The 18,320-nt window shown below is 37.1% G+C and overlaps 1 protein-coding gene across 1 annotated transcript in view; it reads left to right on the top strand.

Annotated features, from left to right (window-relative positions):
- LRRK2 (leucine rich repeat kinase 2) overlaps window positions 1-18,320 on the top strand; it is a 136,502-nt gene that overhangs the window by 27,829 nt on the left and 90,353 nt on the right. The window contains exons 13-16 of the mRNA XM_060657922.3: window positions 754-878; window positions 7,418-7,530; window positions 13,785-13,929; window positions 14,497-14,636. Of these exons, the coding sequence (XP_060513905.3) occupies window positions 754-878; window positions 7,418-7,530; window positions 13,785-13,929; window positions 14,497-14,636 (523 nt within the window). The remainder of the gene's footprint in view (window positions 1-753; window positions 879-7,417; window positions 7,531-13,784; window positions 13,930-14,496; window positions 14,637-18,320) is intronic.

An 18,320-nucleotide genomic window follows, 5' to 3' on the forward strand; every position in this document is an offset into this window, starting at 1 on the left:
GGCACCGTGGTTAGAGGAAAGTGAATGAAGTGGGATGACCAAACAAGAGAAGCTTACCGTGACCACAGAACCACGCGAAGTGAGGGCTTGGTTGGAGTAATGCACAGGTTTCAGTTAACATGGCACTGTGCAAAGCAAGGCCTGCCTGTTTTACAGTTTGTAGTACCTACTGAAATCTAATCCAGTGGCATTTCTTCATATGGAAGAGAAAGAATAGCCAAAATACCTTAGAGAAACTTAAGACTTCAACGCAAATGAAACTAATTAAGAATACCATACAGGGAGTCCAGTGGTGTTAATTTGGAAGAGGCAGGTTGGTATGCTCTAAAGATCCCTGACCTTGGAGCTCAGACAGTTTTTGTGTTCCAGTCCTGGCTCTGTCACATTCTAGTTATAGGACCTTGATACATCACCTCTGTCAGCCTAAACTCTTCATCTGGAAAATGCAGATAATAACACCTACTTTTTCAGGGTTGTTGCCAGTGACCCATGTGCAGATCAGAAGGGAGATGTGTCTTGTGAAACTAAATAAAAGAATTCCCAGGTTATTAGGAATTCCACTTCTTGAGGTCAGGGTTTAATTAAATAATAATTAAAATAGGTGTGCTCATATTACTGAATGCAAATGCATTTCCATATCGCCTTTTGTGGTAAAATAGAATGGTTCTGTTTTCCTGCACTTGTTTCAACTGGGTGTTTGTACAATGGAATAAGGTTGTACTTTTAATAAGCGTTTCAATCTTATATTTCCAGTAATGCTTCCATGGATACAATGGTAGTAGTGGCCCCCAAAATAATAGCAGTTATGAAATATCATGAGGCATCATTATCAGTGCAGCTGGAGGCACTTCGAGCTGTTTTACATTTTATAGTTCCAGGTAAGTCACATAATGGATATGGGAAGAGATGCAATTTCAATGGATTTTTTTGACTTTTTCTGAAATACCAACTTCCTAGGCAAAAATGAAAGAACCAGCTTTGCTCAACCAAAAGCAAATCTTCCCACTAATCCAAAAGTAAAAAGAGAGGAAAAATAATGATGTGGAAGGGTCAGATTAATTTATAAGAAAATTGGATAATTTATTTATACAAGCAATCACTATAATATAAAGTATGGAGCTTTGCTTCCAAGGAGAGTGTCAACCTCTGATAATTTTTTCTATTTCTGTTGCCATCCAAGTTTTGTTTTGCTTCTTGTCTGAACTATAAACATAGCTAACTAATTTTCACACTTTCTCTTTTGCCTCTTTCCGGTCCTTCTTTTACTCTGTGGTTGAATGAATCTTTCTCAAATATAACCCTGTGGCTTTTATTTATTAACCTCAGTAGCTTCTGTTCTCTCCCCTTTACCCCCTGCTTACATCTGTTGTGACCTCACTTGTCTTTCCAAGCCTGTTTATTTTGTATTTATTTATTTTAATTTATTTTATGTTTTATATTTGAGAGAGAGAGAGATAGAATGTGAGCAGGGGAGGGGCAGAGAGATGGAGACAGAATCTGAAGCAGGCTCCAGGCTCCAAGCTGTCAGCACAGAACCCGATGCAGGGCTTGAACTCACGAATGGTGAGATCATGACCTGAGCCGAAGTCAGACACTTAACTGACTGAGCCACCCAGGCACCCCCAAAGCCCATTTAAAACAACTGCTCCTCCATTCATTCAGTATATATTTATTAAGAACCTCCTTTGTTCTAAATATTGTGATGGCTGCCCAATGATGAAAAATGAATGAAGAAGGCATTATGGTACTATTATTGGAGCTTAGAGGTAGATGGATATGTAAATAGATAATTACCAGACAGTATGAGCAGAGCTATTACTGCCATAGGTATAAAAGGCTGTGAGAATATTGGTGGAGGCACAAGTAATTTAATCAAAGGAGTAGGTCAAGATTGAGATATTTGAAGTTGAAGGGTGTGTGAAGCTGACCAGGTAGGAAGGTTGGGCAGGACCCTTCAGGCGGAAGGACAGAGTGCACATGGTCTTGGGTGAGTAAGGTGTGAGGAGATCAGTGCCTGTGGATGAATGTGGAAGGAGTGGCGGAGGCCTGAGGTTAAGGGCCTGACCACAGCACTGAGCAAGTGTGTGGCTTTTTTGAACAGAAGTCAGTTCAGATTTATTAAAGGTGTTCAAAAACTTTAGTGTCATGAACAAGTCTGCAGTTTATAGTGAAAGCGCTGTGCTGTGGAGGATGATTGGCAGGGAGAAAGCCTCCTCCAGGGAGATTGCGTTGGAGGCCATGATGGTCAGGTGAGACATGGTGGGGGCCCAGCGATGGAAGCAGGGGAGACGGTGGATCTGAGAGACAGTGAGGACATACGTTTGATAGGACTTTCCGACTGCTGAATATCAGGGATGTACTTTTTATTGCTCTGTAAAATTCCTTTTCTTTTACAGCCCAGGTTTTTTTTTGGTTTTTTTTTTTTTTTTTTTTTTTTTTTGTACGCACTGTTTTTAAATGAAATCCTCATAAATCTACCACTATCTTTAATCATGATCGTATTTTATGTTTCTAAGAATAAAAGTATACTCGGTACAAGAATATACATTTTTTCAAGGAGGGGGCTTTCTTCAGTCGTCGTCGTCGTTGTTGTTTTTAATCCCCTGGCATATTGAACTAAAATAGCTGTTCAATTACTAGATTTTGAATTGAATCATGATGTGCTATTCATAGTTGTCATGCAACTTTTAAGGTATAATTTAACAGACATAATTTTGCTTGAAAATATTATTACAATTTTTTTTGAACTTTGTAGATTGTAAAAAACAAACAAAACAGGGGCGCCTGGGTGGCGCAGTCGGTTAAGCGTCCGACTTCAGCCAGGTCACGATCTCACGGTCCGTGAGTTCGAGCCCCGCGTCGGGCTCTGGGCTGATGGCTCAGAGCCTGGAGCCTGTTTCCGATTCTGTGTCTCCCTCTCTCTCTGTCCCTCCCCCGTTCATGCTCTGTCTCTCTCTGTCCCAAAAATAAAAAAATAAAACGTTAAAAAAAAAAAAAAAAAAAAAAAAAAAAAAAAAAAACAAAACAAAACAGAACCATTTTGATCATCCTTAAAGGTGCCAGCCTTAATCTTTTAAATTTTAAAGGTAAGCAGAAGACTTGCAGAACCAAATCTGTTAGTTAATAAAATATTCTTTTGGTTAAGAAACAAGTTTTGGGGGTGCCTTCAAGGCTGTCAGTTAAGTGTCCAACTTTGGCCTATGTCATGATCTTGCAGTCTGTGAGTTCGAGCCCCACGTCAGGCTCTGTGCTGACAGCTCAGAGCCTGGAGCCTCCTTCAGATTCTGTGTCTCCCTCGCTCTCTGCCCCTCCCCCACTCTCTCTCTCTCTCCCTCTCTCCTTCTCTCTCTCTGTCTCTCTCTCTCTCTCAAAAATAAATAAATATTTAAAAAAATCATACTGGGTTTGCCTGGGTGGCTCAGTCGGTTAAGCGTCTGACTTCGGCTCAGGTCATGACCTCACAGTTCGTGAGTTTGAGCCCCGCATCAGGCTCTGTGCTGACAGCTCAGAGCCTGGACCCTGCTTCCATTCTGTGTCTCCCTCTCTCTCTGCCCTGCCCCACTCACACTCTATCTTTCTTTCTCTCAAAAATAAATAAACATTAAAACATTTTTTGAAGATAATTTTTTATTGTTTTTAGAATTGACTCTGAAGCCACATTGATAGCAATAATCATTAGATATGTGAACTTATGTATTTAAAAGGTCAATTAAGTGATTTTCTTACAATGTTTAGATGTATTAATGGGTACCCTTGGAAATAATTTTATAATTTTAGGGTTGTATTTCATGTGTAGAAACACATATTTGTTGACACATTTATAAACATTATATAAATACGTTTCTTTATTGTTATCTACTTTATTCTATGCTCCCATACCTTATTACTATACCATACTGCACAGTAATTTGCTATACTGTATCTTAACCATTCTATGTATCAATGAGTTAACTATAGTATCAGTACCCCAGTAGTTTTGAGGTTGAATATGATTCCGGTTTGAGCATGCTAAGTTGAGGTAGGTGCCTATAATATCTCAGTTCATTTATTAACTAGCCCATATTCAGATTGTCTTAATTGTAACAAAGGTGTGTGTTATAGCAAATTTATATAATTCAGTGTCCAGTTCAGGCCCACATTTTGCATATGGGCTGTTAGGTTTCTTAAACTTCTTTCAATGTAGTAGTTTTCAATTTTTCCTCTTTTTTGGAACAATAAGTTAAAGTGATTGACCCGGTAGCTTTGTAAGATTTGTTTTAATGTTTACTTATTTTTTTTAAATTTTTTTTTTTTTAACATTTATTTATTTTTGAGACAGAGAGAGAGCATGAACAGGGGAGGGGCAGAGAGAGAGAGAGAGACACAGAATCTGAAACAGGCTCCAGGCTCTGAGCCGTCAGCACAGAGCCCGATGCGGGGCTCGAACTCACAGACCGTGAGATTATGACCTGAGCCGAAGTCGGGCGCTCAACCGACCAAGCCACCCAGGCGCCCCTAATGTTTACTTATTTTTGAGAGAAAGAGAGGCAGAGCACGAGCAGGGGAGGGCAGAGAAAGAGAGGGAGACACAGAATCCGAAGCAGGCTCCAGGCTCTGAGCTGTCAGCACAGAGCCTGGGGTGGGGCTCAAACTCACACACCACAAGATGATGGATGCTTAACTGACTGAGCCACCCAGGAGTCCCTCCAGTTTCTTCATTTTTTAAGATGAAGTAAACTTCATTTTACTCTACCCAAACTCCTTATAGTTTCTACAAATCTTGGGCACCTGGCTTCATTTCTTTTGGTCATTACTTCTTCTTTCCCTTTTATTATTTGCACACACCTCTATTTTGTTAACCACTATAATAGTTTATTTACATATGTGTTCTAAAGCTAAGCACTGGCCTCGAGAAAGGCAGAAACTAGGTCTTCCTGTTCTATTTCAGCTACTAACACAAACCAGGATGAGAGTAGACCTTCAACTGTCTCTTTGAATGAAATAGTAGAAAGCATATGTGCAAAAACAGAACTTTTAGCAACTTTACCTATTACCCTTCAGGGGTACAAGATCAGAGTTGATACAATTTCTCTCTTCATTTTATTTTTTTATCAATGTGGACTGAGCTTAAAATGGAAGTCTAATTTTTTTTTTTTACATTTTTTTAATGTTTATTTATTTCTGAGACACAGAGCGTGAGCGGGGGAGGGACAGAGAGAGAGGGAGACACAGAATCCGAAGCAGGCTCCAGGCTCTGAGCTGTCAGCACAGAGCCCAGCACAGGGCTTGAACCCACAAACCGCGAGATCATGACCTGAGCCGAAGTCAGATGCTTAATGGACTGAGCCACCCAGGTGCCTGACTCTGTGGCTTTAATAAAATGATAAGACAGCTATTTTAATAAAATATTGCGTTGGTTATTTTTCTTGACTTGGTGTCAGATCTAGAAGGAATAATGTAAAATTCTTTAAGAAAGGACTTATGCAAATTGGGAATTATATAGAGGAAGGTGATTATGAGTATAAAACCACATCTGAAAGAACATTAAGAGAAACTGAATTTGTTTAATCAGGAGATGGCTTGGGATGATATGAAAACTGTAAAACACCCCATTCATTTGTAGTTAGTAACAGTATGCTGAAAAACATGAAGAATTAAAATGTGTCAAGCATTGTTTGAAGTGCTTTATGTGTATGAATTTTTAAAATTCTCATAGCAACCCATGAGGCAGATACCTGTTTTTGTGTGTGTGCCATTTTACAGATGATGAAACAAGCATGAGAAGTAGAGATTTTAAGGTCACAACTTATATAATGGAGTCAGGTATTCAACCTATGTAGCCTGACTCCTGAGTAGGCACTTTTATATATACATTTGTGCAACAAGCATACATTGAATAACAGATCTAAAACACTACGCTTGGAACTCTTGGTGATCTGGAGATGATTAGGTTATGGATCCTGCCCTCAAAATTTTGCAGTATGTACAATTTAAAGGCCTGTTACATGGAGAGGAAATTATATCCTTTATGGATAGTAGAAACTCAAGTGATATAACAAAGACCAGAGATGAAATTTATGGTAATGTTCATTTGGTCTTAATGTAAGAAGGATGTTTATTAAGACTTATTACATGTGATAAAGTTTTTATTACTCAACAGGCCTCCTCTTAGTGGTTACATCTGCTTGCGATGTTATTGGCCGTTTCAGAAATTAACGTGGGCTTGGTTACTGCAAATAAGGCTGAGAGAGTTTAAGCGACTTGCCTAAGGTCATACAGCTGTAGTGAATGTCTGAACCTGTCTGAATATATTCTAAAATGAGGACTGAAAGCTCCTGGAGGGTGGAGATCCACCCAGCCTTTGTTATTCATTGTGTTATTCCCAACATGTAGCAACAGCTCTGGCATGTAGTTAGCATTTAAGTTTTTTGTTGTTGTTGTTGTTAGGTAAATGAAAAGCTATATATGCAGCCAGTTAATAGTTTGTGTTAATAAAAATTATTTAAAAAATCTTTTTTAATGTTTATTTTTAAGAGAGAGAGAGCAAGCACAGGGGAGGGGTAGAGAGAGAGGGAGACACAGAATCGAAAGCAGGCTCCAGGCTCCAGGCTATCAGCACAGAGCCTGGTGTGGAGCTGGAACTCAAGAAACACGAGATCATGACCTGGGCCGAAGTCAGACGCTTAACTGACTGAGCCACCCAGGTGCCCCTTGTTAATACAGATTATTAAAGTGAAAGATTATATAAAGAACTGCTTATTAATAATTATTTCTGTAGGCATAGGTTTTGGAGACATCATCCATTCATAATAATTGTAGTATGCATTATCAATTATGTAACCACTATTTTTTTACTTCTTATTTTTTAACAGTTTTAGGATAGTTTAATTACCATGTAGCTTAATAAGGAATATGTTTCCTGTGAGTAACTTAATACTATTACACAGCCTTAGAGGACTTTTAACAAAAGTACATGCTCTTTACCACCGTAACGCTGAAACTGAAATCTTTTTTCTTTTCACTGTTGTTCCAGCTGTTCTTTTATGTCTGCATTTCATATCTGACCTTTTTATGTTGTAGCCCAAATAACTGAGCTTTTCTCAAGCTGTCCATTGTTGCATAAAAATCTTGTATGAATACAGAGTATTCATACAAAAAAAAGTATTGTTTGCTCTAGAAAACCTCTCCAGGTAGTAGCTCTTGCTACTTTAAATTCAGTAAACACCCACACACGTTGCATCTATTTTACATTCAGTGATAAACTTTTTATAATTTCTGTAAAGATAAGGGTTATTTCTTTGATAAGGAACTATGCATTAGAAAATAGTACAACATGTGTATGTATTGTTAGGTTAATTATGATCACTTCTAGGAAGTGACAATCTGCTCAGCCTAAATCTTTATGAGAAACTTATTATTTATTTGTTTACTTATTTAGGCATGCCAGAAGAGTCCAAGGAAGATACAGAATATCAACATAAGCTACATATGGTTAAAAAACAGTGTTTCAGGAATGATATTCACAAACTGGTCCTAGCAGCGTTGAACAGGGTATGTACAATATAAGTTTTCTGCCTTTATACCATTACCTGGACTATGGGATTTGGAGAAATAGAAGGGCTGTTTCAGTTTCAGTTTTCCATCTTCTGTTTACTATGATAGTAGGAAGTTATGTGGGTGGAGATGTAAGATGCCAACAGGGATGCAAGGTGTGAAGAGATGTACCATTCCAGCTGAGGGGAGTGTACTGTTGACCACACATGTGGACAGGTTCCTTAGATTGCTGGTAACATAAATCCACTCCAGTCTACTCAATCAGAGAGAGAACTAAAGAGCTAGATGTTAAGCTAAGCCTCATGAGTGATGTCAGGAACTGTGGCTGCTGTTGTCTTCCTTTTGGGTCTTTTCTGGTCTGAAAGGTTCAGTCCATGAAGACACAGGGCACAACATTAAAAGCTTCTTCGATTGCCTGGGCTCACTTTGATTGCTCTCCTCAGAGATAACCTCTGAAATGGTTCGGTGTGCATTGTTTCTGCCCATTTTTAGATATTTACGTATCTATATACATTTACATGTATTACATATATTTACATATCTATCTACATTTGCAATAATATAATTACTATAATCAACAATCATACTAAGTATGAAAAAAGCAGGGAATTAAATTTACATTGTGAAATGCAAAAGGAATTGATGGAATTAAGATGGTTTGGAGGCTTAATGTAAGATGAATTGGTCTTTATAAAAGATACAAGAGTAAAGATGTAAAGAATGATTAGAGTTAATGTTTTCATGAGAGGAAGAGAGCAGTCAAGGTGATTAATGGAAATGATTCCTTGTGATTTAGTATACTTTGAAAAATGTCATAAATCAGAATAGCCTGTAGAGAGATCTCCTTTAACAATTCAATTTAAACTGAACTTTATAATGTAATTGTCTATGATATATTTGAGTCATTTGTACTGAAACCTTAGTATGATTTTTGAGTATAGCAATATAATGGCTTGAATTCAATTCCAGAAATATTTGATGAAAACAAGTATGTGGAAGGAACTGTGTTAGGCACTGGGAAGACAAAAATGAACATGATTTGTGCCCTTCTGTCTTGGATCTTACAGTTGGGTGAGGGGAATAACAACAGCCATGCATAAACCACATGTTCTGCATTGGGACTTACGAACTATACTGGCTTCATGGACAATAGGCGTGTAGAGTAGGGGGTGGTTAATTTTATTCATGGTATATGTTGGTGAGAAGCAAGAGGTACCAGAACGACTTTACAGGTAACTGTGATTCTGGGTAGCCCATCTTTTCTAAAGTTATTGACTATAAGTGTGATATAGTAGAAGGAGTCAGCGATCAGGAGACCCCACCCTGTCAGTAAATACCGTGATGCCAAGAAAAGCACTCAGCTCCCAGGTCTTCCTTTCTTTTGCTTGCTACTTCCAGAAGCAGTGGTTGAGAAGCCTACCACTGCCTCCCCTATGTGTTCCGCCATTTCAACAGCTGAGCAATGACAAGGCATCTCACTAAACAGCGACTGTCATTTGGAGGCAGGGAGTTAAGGTCAGGGGGAAATAGAAGTGACAGTGTTTTAGTTTTAAAAACCTCCCCTGTTTTTAATTCCTAAAAGTTATTCCCCTAATTCCTCACCACTTTTGAGGAAAAAAAAATACTCTAAAAGAGGAACATAAGTATTTCTTTAGCTCTAAAATTCTGTGATTGCATGTCTCACTCTGAATAAATGTTACAAAGCATCATAGATTTTGGGCCCAAATACCGCAGACACCTGAAACGAATCACCTTTAAAAGTAAGTCTATTCTTGGAAAGCAGAATTCCCAATTAGATAGAATTTGAGATTCAACTAAGGTTACAATGCAAAGACTATTGAAAGTATTTATTTATTTATTTGTTTTTATTTTTTTAATGTTTTAATGTTTTTATTTTTTTACTTTTGAGAAAGAGAGAGAGCAAGAGCAGGGGAGGGGCAGAGGGAGGGAGAGGGGGGCAGAGGATCCGAAGTAGGCTTTGCACTGACAGCAGAGAGCCCAGTGTGGGGCTGGAACCCATGAACCAGGAGATCATGACCTGAGCTGAAGTTGGACACTTAACCGACTAAGCCACCCAGGAGCCCTGGAAAGTATTTATTAAAGTGAATTTATGTTTGGATATATATAAAACTCCAGTAACATTCAGACTGAAGTTCAAATCTGTTGTTCAAATGCTTTATATTTGAACTCTTGAAAAAACAGTTTGGTTGGGTGTAAAATATTGGGGTTCATTTTCTTTAAAAACTTGTAGGCATTTCACTGTCTTTTAGTGCTGAATGTTTTAGGGGAAAAGTCTAAGAGAGCCAAAGCATTAGAGACTGTTAAAAACTGAGAACAAACTGAGGGTTGATGGGGGGTGGGAGGGAGGGCAGGGTGGGTGATGGGTATTGAAGAGGGCACCTTTTGGGATGAGCACTGGGTGTTGTATGGAAACCAATTTGACAGTAAATTTCATATATTAAAAAAAAAAAAAAAAAAAAAAAAAAAAATAAAACCAGCTTGATTTTTTTTTCTCACTTTAAAATGAGTGATATTTTCACCTGGATACCAAAGGATTCTTTTTCTTGAAATCCAGATATTTTATTACGTTGTATCTTAATTTTAGTCCTGGACTACGGTGTCTTCTTTTTAGCTATACATTCCATATTTTTATTTTTTCTGGGAAGTTTTCTTGAATTGCAGTTGACGTAGCTGGCAGCTAGGAAAGAGACTATTTTTGAACCAGGTGACTTGAGCTGGCTAGCTAGCTCATTGAGGAAACCATTTTAATTATTTATGTATTTTCTGAAAAACTTGGAAAATTGTGGGGCATAGGCAATAAGATGTTTCTGTTTAACATCTGTATGTGTCCTTCCACTGGCATTTCCCAAAATTTCATTCGGATAACATTGCTAAGTATAAACTAGTAAACTGATTTTAATTTCCATTTGAACAGCAATACATTATATCACTATTTTCAAGACAGAATATTTGATAACTGAAAGAAAAGACTAGTGTAGGCTTGTAAATGTAAATATATACATGTAACATACTTTTATAAGTTTATTTGGTGGGGTGGGGGGGAGAGGCAGAGAGAGAGAGGGAGAGAAAGAGAGAATCCCAAGTAGGCTCTGGGCTGACAGTGTGGGGCTTGGTCTCACGAACTGTGAGATCATGACCTGGGCTGAAATCAAGAGTTGGAAGCCTAACTGACTGAGCCACCCAGGTGCCCCTGTATAAATATTTTCAAATTTACGAATCGGTCAGAAGTCAAATACCACTATTTTAAATTATCCAACAGTTTATCTGCACTCCATCGTATGTAATAATGTGAAGCTGTCATTCTCTTTGCCTGGACCAATCACAGGTTTCCTGATGTAAGGGAGTCGTTAGTCATCATCCAACTGTACCTGAAATAAATAGTTCAAAATTAGAGGAGTTTAAGGTAGCAGAACCAATAGTTGAGTAGAAACTTGTTAGAGGGATGGTATTAAGAACAAATATGTATGGTTTATAAATATCTTTTTGATTTAATTTTTAGCATAAAAAAATAAGCCTATGATGCATTTTGAGGTTAGGACTGGCTACCTGATTTGTGGGGCCCAGAACAAAATGAAAATGCAGGACTCCTTGCTTAAAACTAAGAATTTCAAGACGGTGGTAGCAGAGCATTATACCGAGTGTGGGGCCCTTGGAAGCACAGAGAACTATGGCTGCGCAGGTGCGTACGCAGGAGGCTGGCCCTGCCTAGGAAGTAGGAATGGTGGTACTATTCATCACACAGAAAGTTCAGTCTACAATCTAACATTTTCCTTTTTCTGTTTTCCTGATGAGTTAATAAACTTTTAGCTTTGAACATCCGAGTTTAAGATACTAGCGTCAAGCATAGAGTAATGTGGGCTTAGAGCTTAAGAGACTTTAAACTTGTGCTCTGAGTTATCTGCTTAAAGGATTCCGAGTCTCAATTTTTTTCATCAATGACATAGGGCTAATCATGGTGTTTCTACATTATAGGGTTATTATGAGGATTACATGGGTTAATATATAAGAAGTGCTTAAAAGGATCTCTGGCACATAGCGAGTGCTGCATAGATTTTGGCATTATTGTTGTGGTTGTCGCTATTGTTGTTACGGTGACATGAACCATGTTAGTGTACAAAGTCCCATCCATAAATAGAAGGGTTTTAAGAAAAGAACTTTGGACAAAGTTTGACATTGAAAGAAGAGATTGTAAAGGAGATGGGCAAATGAATGGTTTTAAAGTTTGAGAATAATTAGGGGTGTACCATGTCATGGAAATCAAGGGAGGCAAAAGCAGCAGTTTGGTTGTTAAAGGACTTTTTTCTCTGAATGGTTTTAATTCAGAGTGGTAAGGACAGAAGTCTGATTATATGAAATTAAGGGGTAGGGAGAATGTGGAGATAGTGGGTGTAGATGTTTCTATTAATAAGTTTAGAAATGGAGGAGAAATGGTAGCTTGATGGAATGGAAGACCAATTAAGGGACATTCTGTCTCCTGTTAGAAGTTTTTCATCTATGAGGAGGGTGGTTATCCCAAGGCCTGAACCGTGGCCATCACTCAGGGTTTGTTGCACAGACAGTGAGTCATCTCATTTCATCCTCATAACAACCCTCGATTTTTAGGATCAGTTTAAGGTGAGGAGGCAGAGACACATGAGCCATCCCTCCAGCTTCACTTTGAACTACTTTGAATTTCTTTTCATTTCTTGAATAATACCTTCTGAGTAAATACCACTTCTGAGTAAATGTTATTTCATTAATTTTTAATGGAACTATTAAGTGAAAAGAGGCAGAATTTAAACCTAAATTTAACTGGCTCCAAATTGCTACCCAGAGAGTTGGTAAGATGGAAACAATGACAGGAAAGAGTATGAAGTGGGGCAAGGATATGAGTGTGTTGTTGAAATGATAGGTGAACTGATGTCCAAGCTGAGCAATTAGGGTGGAAGAGAAAGGCACAGGATGACAAAATGATGCTTCTCCTCATACCCTATAAAGAAAAAAAGATGCTGAATAAGGACAATTGAGAAGCATTGGAGGACTAGATTGGAAAGGAATGAAAGTCTGTTCGTTGACAGTATGGAAGTGAGAAAGGTTGGAGGGTAGATGGTTTTGGTTGAAAAAGCTGTAACAGAGCTTGAGATCTGACTTGAAACTCTCAGCTCCGTGGTGTATACCCACAGTAGTGCCAATCACACATTTGGAGTAGAGATACCATGAAACCAGTGTCTGTGTAAACAAAAGTGCTGTGAAGGATAGCATTGTAATTTTTGAAAGGAAAGCTATTAGGTGGGCATTCATATCATGGAAAACATTATGGAAAAGCAGAGATGGTCCATCCCATATAAGAGTTAGCTATATGTCACGGGCTTTTAAGAGAGAAGGTGTAACTGTGATTGTCCATGGTTGGAAAGTGTATTGACTGTTTCTTCTTAGTTAATAAGTAGGATAGTTTGGAAAAAGAAGTGGCCTGTATTAGGATACCTGTAAATGATGTCAAATCATCTGGAAGAGTTGAGATTAAAAAGTTGGAAGAGGTAGTGATTAACCTCCTGTGCTTTCTTTTCTTTTTCTTCTTCCTCTTCTTCTTTTTTGTTTTTGTTTTTGTTTTTGTTTTTTTTGTTTTTGGCTCCTGAGTTTTTAAGGGAGACACATTTATATTAAAGTCCTAGACCTGACACATACTAGCTTTGTGATTTGAGCTCTTCATGTTCCCATATCTTTGAAATTTGGTGAATCTATCACATGAGGCTGTTGAGGGGTAAAAATGAGACATGACATATAAAACACTTAAAGAGTAGATTCTCGATTAGTATTTTCTGTAGGTGAGTGTCAGTATTGCATTTTACTGGCTAAATACACAGTATACAGGCGAAGGGCTCCAAGATCCCTGATTTGGTCTCATCTCAGCAATGTACAATCTGTGTGACTTTAGGAATATGCAACCCCTCTAACCCCCAGTAAACTCATCTGCTATTGGGAGTGATATTAGTATGGACTTTAGGTTCGTGTGAAAAGAAAATGCATGTAAAGTACTTAGCATGCTGTGTGGCACAGAAGAGGTACTCAGTATTAAAATGGTAGCTCTTATCCTTAATCATAATGAAAAAGTAATTAGTAATGTAAGGCAAAATCAAAGGTAATAATCTTTATTTGGACTAGTTTGTATTTTGTCAGTCTGTATCTGGCTTTAACTGAAGTATTAATAATTCATTTTAAATAGCAAATATCAATTGTCCTTTTGATTTCAGTTCATTGGAAATCCTGGGATTCAGAAATGTGGATTGAAAGTAATTTCTTCCTTAGCACATTTTCCTGATGCATTACAAGTATTATCCCTGGAAGGTGCTATTGATTCGGTACTTCACACACTTCAGATGTATCCAGATGACCAAGGTTGGTACCAGTTGAAGTCAGGATTTAGGATAGATTTTTTTAATGGTTTTAGTTATTTATTTTTGAGAGAGAGAGACAGAGAGACAGACAGAGAGAGAGGGAGACACAGAATCCAAAGCAGGCTCCAGGCTTCAAGTTGTCAGCACAGAGCCCGACGCAGGGCTCGAACCCATGGACCACAAGGTCATGACCTGAGCCGAAGTTGGATGCTTAACCGACTGAGCCACCCAGGCACTCTTAGGATAGATTTTTTTTAATGTTTATTTATTTATTTTGGAATGGCAGGGAGGGGCGAGCGGGTGAGGGGCAGACAGCATCCCAAGCAGGCTCCCTGCTGTCAGTGCAGAGTCAGTGCAGAGCCTTATGCAGGGTTTGATCTTGTGGGTGAGATCATGACCTGAGCCAAAATCAAGAGTTGGATGCTTAACTGACTGAGCCAGGCACCCCAGGATTTAGGATAGATTTTGTATAAGCCTTTAGCTATTGGCTGGGTGTCTTCAAATTTTTTCTTTAGTTTTGAGATTTAAAACCACTAATTTTATTATTTTTTTTCTTTTATTTTTCTAGAAATTCAATGTCTGGGTTTAGGTCTTATAGGATGCTTGATTACAAAGAAGAATTTATGCATAGGAACTGGGCATCTGCTGGCAAAAATTCTGGTTTCCAGTTTACAACGATTTAAGGATATGGCTGAAGTACAGATTAAAGTATGTGTATTATCTTGAAAGGAATTTGGGATCTTGTGAAGATTTCTTTCAGAGCAGCTGGTACAATTCCCACTTTGCATTAATGGAGATAGTCTAGTTAATTGAAACCTATTTATCATTTTGTAGTATTTTAATTATAGGTGAAGAGAATTGGATTGAATTGCAGAGATCCTGTGATTCATTATTAAATCTCTAAAATCAGCATATTTATTTGCCATTTGTCTTTTTCATGAAAGGGCAGAGAATGTGCTAGAGAAAGTCCAGTCAGCTGAGCTTTACTTGTTTAGATTTTAGGTAAATAGAAGTTATAATTTTTCAAGGTTTGTCATTATCAATGTTTTATTATGGGATGCTTACCTCTAGTAGTTTTTCTCCTTGATATTTTTTTTTTCTTGCAGTAAAATATTTTAAGTATTTTTCATCAAACAACATTTCACATGTGATATATAATAAGTGTTCCTTATTAAGAATGAAAGATGTTGACTTAGGGGAGATTAAGAAAGAAATTGGCTCAGATTTTTTTCCTATCACATATTTATTTTTATTGAAATATAATTGACATACAATATCCTATTTTTTTGTTAATGTTTATTTATTTTTGAAAGGGAGAGATCATGACCTGAGCCGAAGTCAGGTGCTCAACTGACTGAGCCACCCAGACGCCCTGACATACATTATCCTATTAATTTTGCATAGTGATTTGGTATTTTTATATATTACAAAATGATCTCCAATTTAAATCTAGCTACCATTTATCATCATATAAAGTTACTACAAAATTATTGACTATATTCACCATGCTATATGTTATATCCCCATGACTTATTTATTTTATTACTGGAAGTGTGTACCTCATAATCCCCTTGACCTATTTCACCTGCCCCCAACCTCTCCCCACTATGATACCGACAGTTTTTCCCTTTTATCTATGAGTCTGTTTCTGTTTTGCATTTTTTGTTCATTTGTTTTGGTTTTTAGATTCCACGTATAAGTGAAATCATATGGTATTTGTCTTTTTCTGTTTGACTTGTTCCACTTAGCATAATACCCTCTAGGTCCATCTATGTTGTTGTAAACGGCAAGATTTCATTCCTTTTATGTTTGAGTAGTGTTCAATTTTGTGTATATGTGTGTACCCCATCTTTTTTATCGATACATTTGTCCATCAATGGACACTTAGGTTCTCATATTGGCTATTATAACTAATGCAGAAACGAACATAGGGATGCATATATCTCTTTGAATTGATGTTTTTATTTTCTTCGGGTAAATACCCAAGAGTGGAATTGCTGGGTCATATGATATGGGTATCTTTAATATTTTGAGGAACCTCCCTACTGTTCTCTATAGTGGTCACCCTAATTTACATTCTCGTCAACAGTGTACAAGGGTTCACATTTCTCTGCATATTTAACAACATTTTATTTTTTGTCTTGTTGATAATAGCCAATCTGATAGGTATGAGGTGATATCTCATTATAGTTTTCATTTGTGTTTCCCTGATAATTAGTGATGTTGAACAGATCAGCATCAACAGACATTGACCACATGTCTGTCTTCTTTGGAAAGATGTCTATTCAAGTCCTCTGCTCATGTTTTAATTGGGTTGTTTGTCTTTTTGGTTTTAAGTTGTATAAGTTCTTTATATATTTTGGACATTAACCCCATATTGGATGTATGATTTATGCATATCTTCTCCCATTCATTAGATTATATTTTCATTTTGTTGATGGCTTCCCTAGCTGTGCAGAAGCTGTTTGGTTTGATGCAGTCTCATTTGTTTATTATAGCTTTTGTTGCCCTTCCCTGAAGAGTATGGTCCAAAAAAATATTGCTAAAGCTGATGTCAAAGAGTTTACTGCTTGTGTTTTATGGTTTCAGGTCTTGCATTGAAGTCTTTAATCTATTTTGAATTCATTTCGTATGTGGTGTAAGATAGTGATCCAGTTTCATTCTTTTGCATGTAAGCTGGTCCAGTTTTCCCAACACCATTTATTGAAGAGACTGTCTTTTCCCCATTGTGTGTTATTGGTTAATTAATTGATCATATATACATGGGTTTATTTCTGGGCTCTCTGTTGTATATTAATGATCTATGTGTCTGCTTTCATCCCAGTACCATACTGTTTTGATTACTGTAGCTTTGTAGTATAGTTTGAAGTCAGGGGGTGTGATACCTTCAACTTAATTTTTCTATCTCAAGACTGCTTTGGCTATTCAAGGTCTTCTGTGGTTCTATACAAATTTTAGAGTTCTTTGTTCTAGTTCTGTGAAAAATGCCATTGGTATTTTCATGGGGAATGCATTAAAGCTGTAGATTGCTTAGGCCAGTATGGATATTTTGACAATATCGATTATTCCATTCTATGAGTATGGGGTATCTTTCCATTTATTTGTGTTGTCTTCAATTTCTTTCATCAGCGTTTTATAGTTTTCAGTGCAAAGGTCTTTCATCTTTTTGGTTAAATTTATTTTTAAGTGTCTTATTCTTTTTGATATAAATATAAATAGGATTCATTTCTTAATTACTCTTTCTGATAACTCATAATTAGTGTCTAGACATATAATCAATTTGTGTATTTTAATTTGTGTCCTACAACTTTACTGAATTCATTTATTAGTTCTAATGGTTTTCTGGTGGTGTCTTTAGGGTTTTCTATGTATAATATCAAATGATCTGCAAGTAATGACAGCTTAAATTCTTCCTTTCTAACTTGGATGCCTTTTATTTCTTTTTCTTGTCTAATTGTGGTGACTAGGATTTTTAATACTATGTTGAACAAAAGTGGTGAAAGTGAGCATCCTTGTCCTGATCTTAGAGGAAAAGCTTTCAGCTTTTCACCATTGAGTATGATGTTAGCTGTGGGTTTGTCATATATAGCTTTTATTATGTTGAGGTAGGTTCCTTCCATATCCACTTTGCTTTGAGTTAAAAAAAATTTTTTTTAATGTTAGTAAAACAAGTAGTCTCTTTAAGAGTTTCTGCTTTGGTTGTGTTTTTTTGTTTGTTCATTCATTTGTTTTGTTTTGGTAATGGAATTTGCAGCTTTCATAAACCACACTCAACAAATGTTTTCATAAATGACAGAATTGACCAGGAATAAAAAAAAAAAACCCAGGCTATAACCTTGTCGCAGACATTACTAGTAAATGAGATAATGTATGTAAAGTTTTTAATTATAAAGTGCTGAACATGCAGCATTCTTAGATTAAAAACAACAATGTGCTATATAAATCTGATTTTTATAATGTGCCTCAGGCAAGGATGACTAAAGCCAAGCCAGAAGTGATTAAAAGTAATCCTAGAAAAAGGAGATAAATCTGTACAGCTATAGAGCTCTCAGTTTACTCAGTATTAATACATAAAGGTGTAAACATTAGGATCTCTGTAGTAGAGGTTTTCAACTATTGACCAGTCGGCTAAATTTGGCTTGTCAACATATTTTATTTGGTCAGTTCATTGTTTATAAGTTTTTATTTTGAATTATGTGCCTTCTGCACATTTGTATTACTTGCTTTTCTGGTGCATTCATTTGAATTTGCAGGGACCTCTAGTCTAGTGGTGGGTGGACCACATGTCCCTCAGACCTGCAAAAATTAAGACTACTTCTCTTATCAAATGTTAGTATTTGTCGAAATTCAGCATCTTAAAACCACAAAATAGTAACTGTTAGACAATTTCAT

Source organism: Panthera onca, chromosome B4, assembly GCF_046562875.1.
Source record: "Panthera onca isolate mPanOnc1 chromosome B4, mPanOnc1 haplotype 2, whole genome shotgun sequence".
NCBI classification, from domain to species: domain Eukaryota; kingdom Metazoa; phylum Chordata; class Mammalia; order Carnivora; family Felidae; genus Panthera; species Panthera onca.